Here is a 12,438-nt window from a genome sequence, read left to right as displayed (position 1 = left end):
TAGTTATGACCGCATTCTTCAACCTTTTACTGTAAGCATAAGAGAAACTCATTTTTAAATCCGACCAAGACGCTTGATCTTCATAACCAAGGTAAGAATTAGCACTTTGGCAGGAACACCACGGCCGCTTTCTCCCTATCTTTCATGCATTCATTAGCATGCAGATCTCCAGCCGTCAGTGTTTGCTGCCAACATGACCTGTAGCTGCACAGCACCAACTTTATCCTCACTTCCAGCACATCTCCTTTGAGCCACACACCACTGTTGTGCTGCTCTGCAAAATTCTGGCAAACCTTCGCTTCAGAAAGGTCCCCCCCTTTTGTCATCACAGGCAGGAGCAACGACCGGGGCTATTTTACCTGCAGGGTTTGGTCTGACCTGAATCAAATCTGCTCAGAGGACGAACACATTTCTGAATTCAAGACAAAGACAGGTCCAAAAAACAGAGTCTGACTTTCAAAGTTAACATCCACACAGACACCTGGAAGAACAACTCATACGTAGCCTCTGAAAATTACAGGAGATGTTCATCACTGCCTATTCAAAAGCCACTACACTGATACCAAATCACTTTACATAATACTAGTCTAATAAATTTTTTTTTTTTTTTTTTTTTTTTTTAAAAAAGCCAAGTAGCATCTCTTGAAATTCACACCAGATTTATGTTTTCAAGACTTGCTTTTGCAAACTTTTGGACTAGCTCCCATGATCTCGGTATTATGCAGAGCCCCACTTAAATAAAATTTAAATAGCTACGATGAAATCAAAAATCTTCAAGAGTCATCTGTGTGTTAGGAGTTTTTAATCAAGCAAACAATAGCACGAAGCCACTCAGCTTTTCAATTTCACACTCTGGAGCTCTCATACATCAGATGCCTGATGTTCGTCTAAATCCCATAATTACTCTTCACTTTGCTGACCTCAATAAATAAGTAAACACGCTCAAAGAACGGCACCTTTCTCAATGCTAGCTGGGCCACAGCTCTCAGAGGGAGCATTACAGGCAGACCCGCGGTTATTTACACACGGCGTGCCTGGTGGCCATCTTGCGTCAGAGGCACGTTGACGCCGCGGAGAACGTGCCCCGGACCCACCGGGCTGCAGGCGTCTGCTTTCAGGCTTGGGTAACGGTGGCAGGAAAACAACCTGGCGTCCGGAGGAGCTTTCTGCAACAACTTGCCTTTGATTTCTGTTGTTTTCAGCAATTGGGCTTAATATTTTTGTTGTGCAGTGGGAAACGGTAACCCTGTGAAAAAATCTAGGTAAGATTTCTAGGTTTTCTGTCCTCAGAAAACTTCCAATTACCTTAGCAAGGCTCAATGACAGGCTCGTGATGAAGGATGCCGCTTACGGCTGCCAGTAAGGCAGAGGAAGAAGCGTTCGGCTCTTCTATCGGGCTCCTATTTATCCTAATGACGGATAGAGGTACAGCTGTTCTACCGGCTTCATAAAGAACAAGGCTCCCTGGCTTCCTACGGCTGGGCCTCAATGGCAGCCCGAGCTAAAACAAACCAGGAAACCAACCACGCTGTCTGCGCATTACAAGCGCCCCATTGAGAAACGGCGAAGGTTGCATCACTGACACATTCAGCCCTCTGAAGCAGTTTTACTGAGCCCAAGTTACACGCTTCTGCTCACAGCTGCTCCCAAACCCTGCAGGAGGACACCTGGGACACAGCGCTTGCAGCCCCTGCTGAACCCATAAAACCCCACAAAACGAGGCAGCAGCTGCAGCTTGGTGTACGTTCTTCCCTGCTGCAGCTCCCTTACCTTTCTACTGCAAGTCTTGGAGCACAGAGGAGTTTACTATTTTCTGTGAAGAACGAAGTGAGGCTTCATTACCTTAAGATAATTATTGGGAATACTGTCAGCTCTCCTCTCTATCCCAGCAGCATCTAATCAGCGGAGGTCTACAAGAAGTTCTTCAAACTCCATCTGCTCGGTAAGATGAATGAAGTCCTGACGCTCAGGAGTGCAAGAAAATCCTCCTGATGAACACACCTGATTTCTCAAGCACCAAAGCAGAGACCAGCAGACTTCAGACAAGCTCAGCACAATTTCCGTTCTTCACAGACCCCTAAGCATGACCCGATCATGTTAAAACCAACAGAGTTTTAGGAACTTTCTGATCTTGAATAGGCTCGCATATTGTATACATTATACCTACTTAAGGCCAGCAGTGCAATTCACATTAACTGCAGAGCATCAGCTGCTACACTTCTGTATCTGTGGTACAGATTCCCTTCCCCTGAGGGAACGAGTGGAAAAAAAGCTTAATAGCAGCCAGCCTACGTTTGTTTACATTGAGGTGAAAGTACTGAGCATGTATATAAAAAGCAAGGAGAGGTGTGTACATCAGCAAGGAGACCCGGGCATCACTGGGCAAGTCAGTAAATGATTATTTGGGCTGCCACTAGGCAAGGAAGGGAACAGAAGTGACCATTTCACATGACACCAATTACACTGTTACAGGGCCACACGCAGGGAAACGATACATGCAAGGAAAGATGAAGGTACCCTAACAATCTGTCCATGTGCCAGGACAAAAACAGAGCAAGACCTGAACCCTTAGAGCTTAGGACATAAATACTGCCAGGGATGCTATGTCCCGAAGAGTCATTCACTGCGTGCTTCTAGCAGCCTTCCTTACACCACTCCTGCCAGCCTGGTGCTGGCAAGAGAGCACCAAGTACCACCTCGTGGAAGCCTGTGTTACCTGCCTTACTTCGCTTCCCCTCCTCTTCATCACCAGTGCTCCAGCCCCTCCACGTGCACGTGGGCACCCCTTAGGCTCACGGAAAATCGGTAAAGTTCTCTCCAACACAACGTCTTGGGCCTGACAATCGGGAGCATCCAACAGAGCGGTTAGGCTGCATGTAAAAATGTGACCGCCTGATGCCATGGGTTACTTCTATTCATAGAAAGAACCTGGCCTAGAGACCATTCCCCAGACAACCCATTAGTTATTATCCTCATTAACAGCTGGAAAAAAAAAAAAACAACTTCTTCCTTTAATTTAAGGTGTTGGATTTCCATATATAAAAATAAGCACGTATCTGTACAAGTAGGTATGAATGAAAAAATATGTATACTATCACATGCACCCTCTAAGTACTTTTTTTGTTTTTAAATTAGTTTGGCTGGTTTTGAACTCTGATATTTGGGACATACTTGCTAGCGAACTGTCTGGCTTTGTATTTGTAACCAGGAATCAGAGAAGTCGAGAGGAAGACTTGTTGACTTTGGAAAATTTGGGTCATACCCTGAAATTCAGACATTTTGCACATCCCATTTCTTTCCTGGGCATCACTCCTTACGCCTGTACCGCAGACAATAGTAACAATAGCCCGGATTCAATGGCCAGATTCATTATTAAGTGTTCGGATCTTTACAGCACCATCTTCTTAACAGATTAGAAGTCATCTTCTCAAAGCAGGATGACACATAGGGCAGCAACGGGGAGAAGAAAGAGGGCTGAGGAACAGCACAGCTCTAGGGAGAATCAGTTCACCCGATTGTGTCTCTAAAGAACAATAAATGAAGAGACAGCTCCAGGGGAAAAAAAAAATCAAAACAGGTTGGAGAGGTTTCTGAAAGGTGAACGCATTCAGCCCTCGCGATACTGAATATGTTCAAAGGAGACGGGGCTGAAAGGACGGAAGCAATAAGGTGGCAAAGGGAGACCAAAAGAAGGGAAAGCAGAACATCAGAAGAGGCTGAAACGCAGACCCATAAAAGCGAGAATACGAATTAGCTTTCACACGGCCAAGTGCAGCATAATTCTGACACCTACACGGGGGCTAGGTTTTCCCGAGAACACTGGGGAGGGGAGCGAAATGAAGAGCAATAAAAGTAGTCCCCCAACCCCAACAAAAAGAACACAAACCAAAAAGCAACCTTACGCCGGGGCATAAATCCTTTTCTGCCTTTTCCCGATCACCTTCATATCCTGCTCCTGTTGCTATTCTAGACTGAGATCACCGGGAGCTTCACATGACGCCCTGCCCCAAGTCAGAGGCTGTACAGGCAGGTGTTTCACACCAATCACTGCCGCTTGCCAGAAATTCAGCATGGGGTTTTCAGCCTGCCAAATTGCATCCTCAGGCCACTGCTTTCTGCGGGGTTCAAAGTCAGTAATCTCCAGCTCCATCTAGTTTACTTCAAGTGACTCGTGCAGAGCAGACGTCAGCAGAAACGGGTTAGAGTTGGGTTCAGGCGCTAGATTTCCCCCAGCTGGCTCAGACGCTTTTTGTACTCGAGATCTGATGCACCAACTGGAAGAACAATTTACAGGGTTTTTCCTTCCTCATTTCTGACTACGGGAAGCATTTACTCCATACCCTAAACGAAAATGTAATCGCATTACTACCGATGCTTCATTAAAGAGAAGGTGCAGCACTATTGTTGCGCAGCTTACAGACGCCAGACCCCGTAGCATTCCTCTGAGAAGCTGGGCAGACATCTAGCGTGCTGTGGAGCTGCAGGCAGCGTAAGAAAAAGCCGGCTCCGACAATCTGACTGCGTCGTAAAATCCCAAGTTTAGCCAGTAACTCGACGTGGCAAGATGCTTTTTGCTTACACTCACTTCTTTCGAATCCAGCACTTCGCACTCCTAGAACAAAGCCATATTATGTTCTGAGATACATTAGCATTTTCAGAGCTCCGAGCTTACTTCCTGACTGGTTAAAAAAAACAGGTAGCCAAGCCATTCTCACATGTGATTTAAATTGCAACAGGCAGCATTCCCTAAACGTTCAGGCTTTGCAAGGCTTGCTTTCAGGAAGATACACACCTCTTTCCTGCTCTGCACGGAGCTGCTTGCTTTCTTTACAGCAGATTCCTGCCACTTGCTACTCACAGGGGCTCCAGAGCACAGGGCAAGCTCGGGAACCTCACAAACCACTGAGTCAGACCAGAAACAAAACCAGTTTAACATCCACGTGCACTCCACACGGGTGTTCTTCACACCACCGCAACAGCAGGTACAAACCAAGCCATAAAGGTCACTTTCAGGGGGCAAGATGCATTATTTGGCCCTTACTCTTCCTACAAATATAAAGCTTGTGGTTAAAAATCCGTAGCCGACAAGAGCATGGGAGCACTCCCCACACACCAGCCCTACCAGAAGTACAGCAGGAGGTTAGACATGCTCCCCATTTACTATCCCCACCTAAAGCAACTTCGGGAAATGGAGAGAGGGGAGAATTATCAGAGCGTTACACCACTTGGTGCACTCACACGGTGGTCCGTCTCCCATTCCCAGCTTTAAGATCTGCAGGCATCTGCATTACCTTAACAGCACCGAGCTCGCGAGCCATAAACAGGCACAAGGCAAGCTAAATTAAGGTGAATATATTTACAAGATAGCGCTAAGATCTCCATAACAAACAGTCATTAGCAGATTAGTATTCTGAATCTAATCCAATTAAGAATTTCCTTTGCAAATGCCTGGAGGAGATGGAATTCCTCCGGGAAGACCTTTCCACGTTTTGAAATGCTCCCGTGAGTCACGCCTGCAGGTCCCACGTACCAGGAAAGACCAGCTCCGGAGCAGCTAACGAAGCCACGCGCGCCACTTCGTCCGAGAGAACTCCGCCAGGCTCAGAAATCAGCTCCACGACAGCACGAAACGCATTCTCAGCTCCACGAGTCTCAGTCCAGGTAAAGCTGGCACCTTCCCAAGCAAAGGGACGAAACGGCCGAGAACCTTCCTTATTAACAGCCTCGCGCCGTGCCCTTTTACGGGATCACTGTGGATGTTTGACACAGAGCTGGTCTACGCACGAGACGCCTGAAGACAAAGCCTAAGTTAAGCCGTTAAACATCCCCCTTGTTGATTTCGACAGGATCCCAAGGGCTTGCGAGTCTCGCCGCTTCACGCCGACGGTGGCGATTCGCGGCTTGCTCCCCACACGCCAGGCTCGGGCCGGCTCTTGCCCACGCTGCAGAATCTGCTCACGCTCGGTTGAACGCGAGCACGCACACGCTGCCGAGAGCTGGGATTTGCCAGTCCCCAAATTAGATCAGTTCGTGAAGCTCTCCTTATCGGTGGTTTTCTGGTGCCCTCGGCTTAAGGTCACAGATTCAGGTTGACCTTATCTGGTTTTGCACCAAGAGATTGAGGACGAAAATAAGGGGAGAGAAAAGATTTCATTGGTACGAGTGCTTCAGAGAACTGCCAGGACCGATCATGTTACCACATCTGCAGACACATGCGCAGTGACCCCGCGCTGGGAAACCAGGCCAGTGCAACTGCTTCCTTCTGGTTTGGGAGCTAGACCACGCTGGCCCCGACAGCACCGGAATGCCAGAACCGGAGATGCACGGGAAGAAAAGCTGCCTGCCTCTTTTTGCCCTTCTCTTTCCGAAAGGTGTGCTGTTCTAACAAACTTCATCAGTTCGGACTGATAGAGTTCAATCAATGTTTTGAGCAGAACTGCCTGGCCTTCAAAACGCACTCGTACAGATGCTAGAGCAGGCTTTTGCCAGGCATTTAATGTAAAAACCAAACCAAACCAGAAAACCTCAAAATAAAAAACCTTTGCCGAGTTAAACTACAAGCTTTTTGAAACTGTCAGAAGCACCGACGCACACGAATCGCACCGACGTTTAATTAATTCAGCGTACAGAAGCTGTGTTCCCCTCCTCAGGTTGGTTACGGCTGAGATAAGCTTCCTGGACACCCCGCCGCTCCTGGCAGGGGCAGACGCTTTGGGTCCTTTCAAAGTTTCACCTGAAAGCCGGAGGCAGCCGAGGAGGCACCTTCAGGGCAGGATCAGCAAAGACAATAGCCGGGCTGATGCTCCCCTCCCCTCACCCCCTCCTAAGAATGGGGATTTATGCAAAACCGAAGCTAGACCGAATGCCGAGATAAGGCGGGCCATTTTAGACCTGAATGAGGCACGGAAAGAGTTACCGATGTCCTACCAGTTAAACCCAACTTTTTTTTTTTTTTTTCCATTCCATGAGCAAAGCATTTAACCGACGTGACTCAGAGAACATACGCAAAGCTCAGCTCCCCTCCACTTCTCTTTGCAGCTCCGTTACTCCAGTTCTTCGACAACAGCGCTTGGGAGAAGGCTGCCAAATCGGAGAGGAAACGGAGCCAAACGCTCCAAATATAAACACGGCGAGAGGCAGGCGCTGCAAAAAGTCTGATGGAACTCGCGGGCCCCGCTCGGGATTTGGCGTGCTTCTCCCGGCACGGCCGCGGGGGGATGCAGCCCGCAGGGGAAGCCGTTTTGCCGGGCAGCGTCCCGGCATCAGCAGCACCGTCTGCTTACGGTTAAGGGGCAGCCAGCGGGATGTAGGCAGCTCGGGTCGCTCTGCCACGCTAGCAGCAAAGCTCCCAAGCCAGGTTTTAAGAAGGACTCGAACGGCAGCGCCCGGCGAGGTGAGCGATTTTGAAGAGGGCTCCTCCAAGCAGGAACTCGCAGCGAGACTTGAAAAGAAACACAAAACCGGGCTGTGTTAGCTCTCCCTCCCGTCGGCGCTCCCCTCCCCCAGCTCGCTAACGAAACTTTTCCTCTCGCAGGGATCTCTCTAATCCTCCGCTGACGCTGTAACGAATTTGCAACACCGCTCGCCTTGCGAACCAGCTTCAATGCGAACTCTTGTTTACCGACAGCTTAAGAAAATACAGGGAGTTCTGGCAACCACACACCAGGAGGGGGATATCAATGGGAAGAATAGCAGAAGTGCTGGGAAATAAAATTGTTTTTCAATTGCGCGAAGGCAGGGCGCACACACACCACTGCAAGGGGCCTGAGTTAGCACAGAACATCAGGACAAAATGCTTCCTGCACCACGGCCCGAGCCCAGGTTACAAAGAGCATGGGCTTGGGAGCTAGGAGCCGTATGCTCTGCTTCCAAGAAGTCCCAAGGTGAGAAAAAAGCCCCTCTGGAAGTTCAAACCTGAAGACAGCCACCTGACTGTGATATTAATCCAAGCGTGTCAAAACTAAGTATCTGCAAGGGATTGTACGCTTCCCTGCATGCCTCCAACCACGGCAGGTTACCTGCGACCTCCTCGCAGCAGCCCCCGGAGAGCTGGCGCTGTGAGAAGAGCCGAAACCCCAGCAGACGAACCGGGGAGGCGCTTCCACCCCCAGAAACGCAGCCGTTCCCCCGGTGCTTCGCCAGAACCTGGTATTTACCCGCAGAGACGCGCAACGCCGCCAGACGCGGCAAGTTGTCAGCGCTTTGGCCGAGCATGTTCTGGTTTCCACAGAAGACGACGGGGTCGGGGACCAAGTCGCTTGTTCTTACTTATGCTTATCCTCATTTCCAACCAGCGCTCAGTGGAACAACTGCAAAGCGTGCCAGGACCACGCGTGGTGCCCCCCGAACCCCAGCACGGCGGCACCGGGCGACCCGTGCAGCTCCTTTTTCAAGGAGAGGCAAGCTTGTGACCCAGAAACTTCTTCGCTAAAGAACCGACGCACTCACTGCAGGTGTGTACGACACGACGCCGAGGAGCCTTTCCTACACAGAAAGAAATGACTCTGGTTTACGGGCCAGGCTTGTCTCCAGCCCACTGCGTTAACCCGGGCTGATCACACCTCGCCGTTCGTTTCCCACCATGGTATGGCCTCTCCTGTACGGGACCGATCACAATTCCTTGGCCTATTAAGAGCTTTTTGTTTCCTATATTGATAATAAATGCAACCTGGTGCTAAAGCTTACAATAAATATTTAAAGAACAGTTAAGCTGTTGACACAATTCAGCTACCATGCTACAGCAGCATATTGAAACTGCTGTTCTAATTACTTAAAGCAAGCATTGCATTACAGCTGCTGTTCTTTAAATAAAAAAAAAAAAGAAAAGAAAGGAGGCAGAAAGGAAGTTGCAAGTGCAGCCTTTATGCCTAAGTTTATATCCAGAACGGAAGTTTACTTTAAGCAAGATGTAGGAGGTAAGGGGAAGAAAACATGGAAATAAAACCCCAGCATCCCTCTGACACAACCTGGTCTGCTCGGAGGCCTCAGCGGCGCGGCAGAGAGAGGCCGAGGAGCAGGAAGGCAGGACGGGGCCCAACGCCCTCAGGAGAAGCACGCAGCAGGCTTTGGGCTTCTGCTGGTCGCCCGAATGCTCACCCAGGAGATGTCCCAAGGAAGGTGAGAAACGCGGGAACGAACAATCAGAACCGTACCTTCTGGTCCTGTCCTGAAGGGCGACTAGTTAGCCAAAGGATTTTTGTGACTATAACGCAAACCAACTCAACCCGGGCCCAGCCAAAGCTCCCCGGCTGTCTGGTCTACGCGGCCATTTCCCACTGACCAGCTGCAAGAAACCTGCCAGATTAAGTCATGGAATTTAGCCAGATGTGGCCCCGCAGGGAGCGGACTCGTTTAAGGCTGAGGTTAACTAGGATTCAGAGCCAAGCGAGAAACTTTGCAGCATTAGTTGACAGGTCTCCCGTCTCAAAATCTGACGTCCTAGCCACTGCTCCGGCCTCAGCAAGAGAAAGCTCAGGACGTGCTCGAGAGCACCTGAAAGCAAACGCCGCCTTTTAACCAAATACACCCAAAACAAAGAGGAAAAAAAACCTTAAATTAGAGCCCGCCGAGAAGGCTGGACGAGAAAACACTGGTGTCATTCTAGTAAGCGCGGAGGATGTGCGCTACCACCAGCGGCACTTCCCCGGGGCAGCAGGGATGATGTCATGGCTGCACGCTACAGCATTGTCAGGTTGGCCCGGCCGCGCGCTGCTAACGGGACACTCCCTGCACGACTGCGACCGCACGCTCAGCCTTCCCGGTATCAGCCATCGGTTTAATAAGCGCTCAGAGACCTGCAATTAGCGCGTGAACACGGCATAACCGCCGAGCGAAAGGAAAAAAAAAATTAAAAAAAAGGAAAAAAAAAGAAGGAGACAGCTGTAACAGGGCAGCAAACAAAGCTCCAAAGCATGAAAGAGAGAAAGGAATGCGGTTAAAAAATCTCCCCTAAGGAAGAATACTCCGTGCGCCCGAGCTCCAGCTGTTTGACTCGCCCCGCTCCCTCCTCCACCCCGTTACCCGCTCTGCCTGCGCTCATTTCACACCAGCCCGCGTCAACTGTTTGAGCGAGCGACACGGGCAGCAGGGCTGCCCCCCGCCGCACCTGGGCTCTCCCCGCGCGGGAGAGGAGGAAACTTCGGGGCTGGGAAAAGTTCAGGTGCTTTTCCTTCGCCCAGCGGCTTTTGTGCCGTGCTGCGAGCTGGGGGAAGCGCCGAGGAGGCGAGGACCCAGAGCCCTCCTCCCCGCTGCAGCCTCACAAACCGCCTCCGCGCGCGCACCTCCGCGCCACGGCCCCGAGATTTGCATGCAAAGAAAAAAAAAAAGAAAAAAAAAAGCTCTGCCTTTTTTTTTTTATCAACAAAGCCGCACCAACTCTGGGCAAAGAGAGGAGCCGGCCACCCCGAAAATTCACAGCGCACAGGGATGAGATAAGCAGGTCTCCGGAGTCAGGAGGAAGGAAAAAAAAAAAAAGGAGGGAAAGGAATAAGCCGGGCCAATTTTAAACTCCGGAGGCCTGGATTTCCACGGGGGAAGGTATTTGCACGACCGAGATACTCGGGGAGGGCCGCGAGGGTTTGGGAGTCATATAGGCAGCCAAAATGGCGCTGAGAATAAAAATATAATTTAAAGGAAGGTCGCCATATTGTAAACAGTGAGGCAGGGAGGCACAGAGACAGCAACCTCCATTATTCCCAGCAGCTGCAGCAGCACGGAAGCGCCGGGAACGTCAGGCCCTGCGCGGGGGGGGGACGACAACGCGGCCGCGGCTTCCCCCCAGGGTTGGAGACCCCCAGGAGACCCCCCCCCGGGGGGCGTCCCCTCGCCAAGGGGCGAGGAGGGGAAGCCGAAGGCCCCGGGGGCAGGGGGGGGAGGCGGCAGGCCTGCTGCGGGCAGGAGCAGCGAAGCGGCCAGGCCGCGGCCTCGCCTCTCCTCGGGGCCTCTCGGCACAAAAAGAAAGGAGGCTGGAGGCACCCGGGGGGGGGTGTCGCGGTGCGTGCCCCCAAAACGGTGGGGTGCCGCCTTCGCGCCGTGGCAGGCCTCGCGGAGGGGGGGTTCGCGCCTCCTTTATTTATTTATTTATTTTTTTAATTTTGGCCTCCCGGCCCCGCTCGGCCCTCCTGGATCTAACGGGGAGCGGGAGGTGCCGGAGGAGGACGGGGAGGGAAGGAATCGAGCCGGACCCGGAGGGAGGCAGGGGGGGGCCGGGAGAGCCGGGGGAAGCCAGAAGCGAGGCCGGGAGCCTTACCAGCACTGGAGGTGGAAGGCGGCGGGGCAGTGGTCGCAGCAGAGCAGGTCCCCTCCTTCCTTGCAGCTATCGCAGCTGTCGTGGTTGGTGGCCCTGCCGCTCCGCCGGGGCTCCTTCTCGGGCCTCCTGCTCTTCTTCTCCCCATCCTCGCTCTTGGGGGGAGCCAGCAGGGCCTGGATTTGCTGCGGCACGCACACACACACCCGGCGGGGCTCTGAGGGGCTGCTCCGGAGCCCAACCCCACGACCCCCGGTGCCCTTCTCCTCCCCCCCCCCCCCCCCCCCTCTCCGGGCCTACCCCGGGGTTGGGGGGGGTGATGGCGGCGGCCGGGCCCGCCCCGCGCCCTGCAGGGGCCTCTCCCGGGGATTGGGCGAGCCGCCGCCTTCCCTCCACACTTCCTTCTATGGCCACGGGGCTTTTTTTTTTTTTTTGGGGGGGGGAGACCGGAGAAAAAGGGGGGGGGGTCCCCGTGTGTGCCCACCCCCCCCGGCGGCTGGAACCGGGACCCGGTGTCTGTGCCCCCCCCCGACCTCCCGCGGCCGGGCCTCACCTCCATCAGCCCCCCGGAGGTGTCCAGGTCGTAGACGATCGTCTTGGTCTCCATCTTCTCCCACATTCATCCAGCCCCGGGAGCGGCCCCGGGAGCCCCCCCCCCCGACCCCACACACACACACGGCGGGCGGCGGGGAGGGAGCGAGCGAGAGCTGGGCGGCGGAGGAGGAGGAGGAGGAGGAGGAGGAGGGGGAGGGGGACGGGACGAGCTACCGGAGGGTACGGGGGCTGCACCGGGAGGGCACCGAGGAGCCCCCCCCGCCCCCTCCCGCTCCTGGCCGAGCGGCTCAGGCCCTAACCCACGGGCCGCTGCGCTTTGCCCTCCGCCGCCGTTCTCCTCCTCCTCGCCGTCCAGCCGGGCCCGGGGGCGGCTGCGGGGGGCCCGACGCCCGCTGCCATCACCGTGTTACCGGAGAGGTGGGGGGGGAGCGGCCCCCGCCCCGCACCGCCCCGCTGCGCTCCGCACCCGCCCGGGCCCCGCCGCCGCCGCCGCCGCCGCCGCCGCCGCCGCCGCCGCCGCCCCCCGCGCACGCGCAGCCCGCGCCCCGCCGCCCCCCCCTCACTGCGCATGCGCGGCCCGCGCCGCCGCCGCCGCCGGCGCCCCTCCCCCGCCTCCCGCTCTCTCGGCGGAGGGGAGG

At 53.6% G+C, this 12,438-nt stretch overlaps 1 protein-coding gene across 2 annotated transcripts in view; it reads right to left on the bottom strand.

The window, feature by feature from the left end:
* Nucleotides 1-12,325, bottom strand: part of PHF12 (PHD finger protein 12) — a 31,442-nt gene extending 19,117 nt beyond the window's left edge. Inside the window, exons 1-2 of one of the 2 annotated variants that reach the window (XM_083806671.1) lie at nt 11,799-12,325; nt 11,249-11,430 (exon numbers count right to left, since the gene is read on the bottom strand). In XM_083806671.1, coding sequence (XP_083662797.1) covers nt 11,249-11,430; nt 11,799-11,864 — 248 coding nt within the window. In that variant the 5' untranslated portion in view covers nt 11,865-12,325. The remainder of the gene's footprint in view (nt 1-11,248; nt 11,431-11,798) is intronic. The other variant, XM_083806672.1, reaches the window with a different exon arrangement.
* Nucleotides 12,326-12,438: the final 113 nt, after the last annotated feature.

This window comes from Anser anser (assembly GCF_964211835.1).
Source record: "Anser anser genome assembly, chromosome: 20".
Taxonomy (NCBI): Eukaryota; Metazoa; Chordata; class Aves; order Anseriformes; family Anatidae; genus Anser; species Anser anser.
Note: the sequence above shows the minus strand (reverse complement) of the source record. Positions and strands in the feature narration are given on the sequence as shown.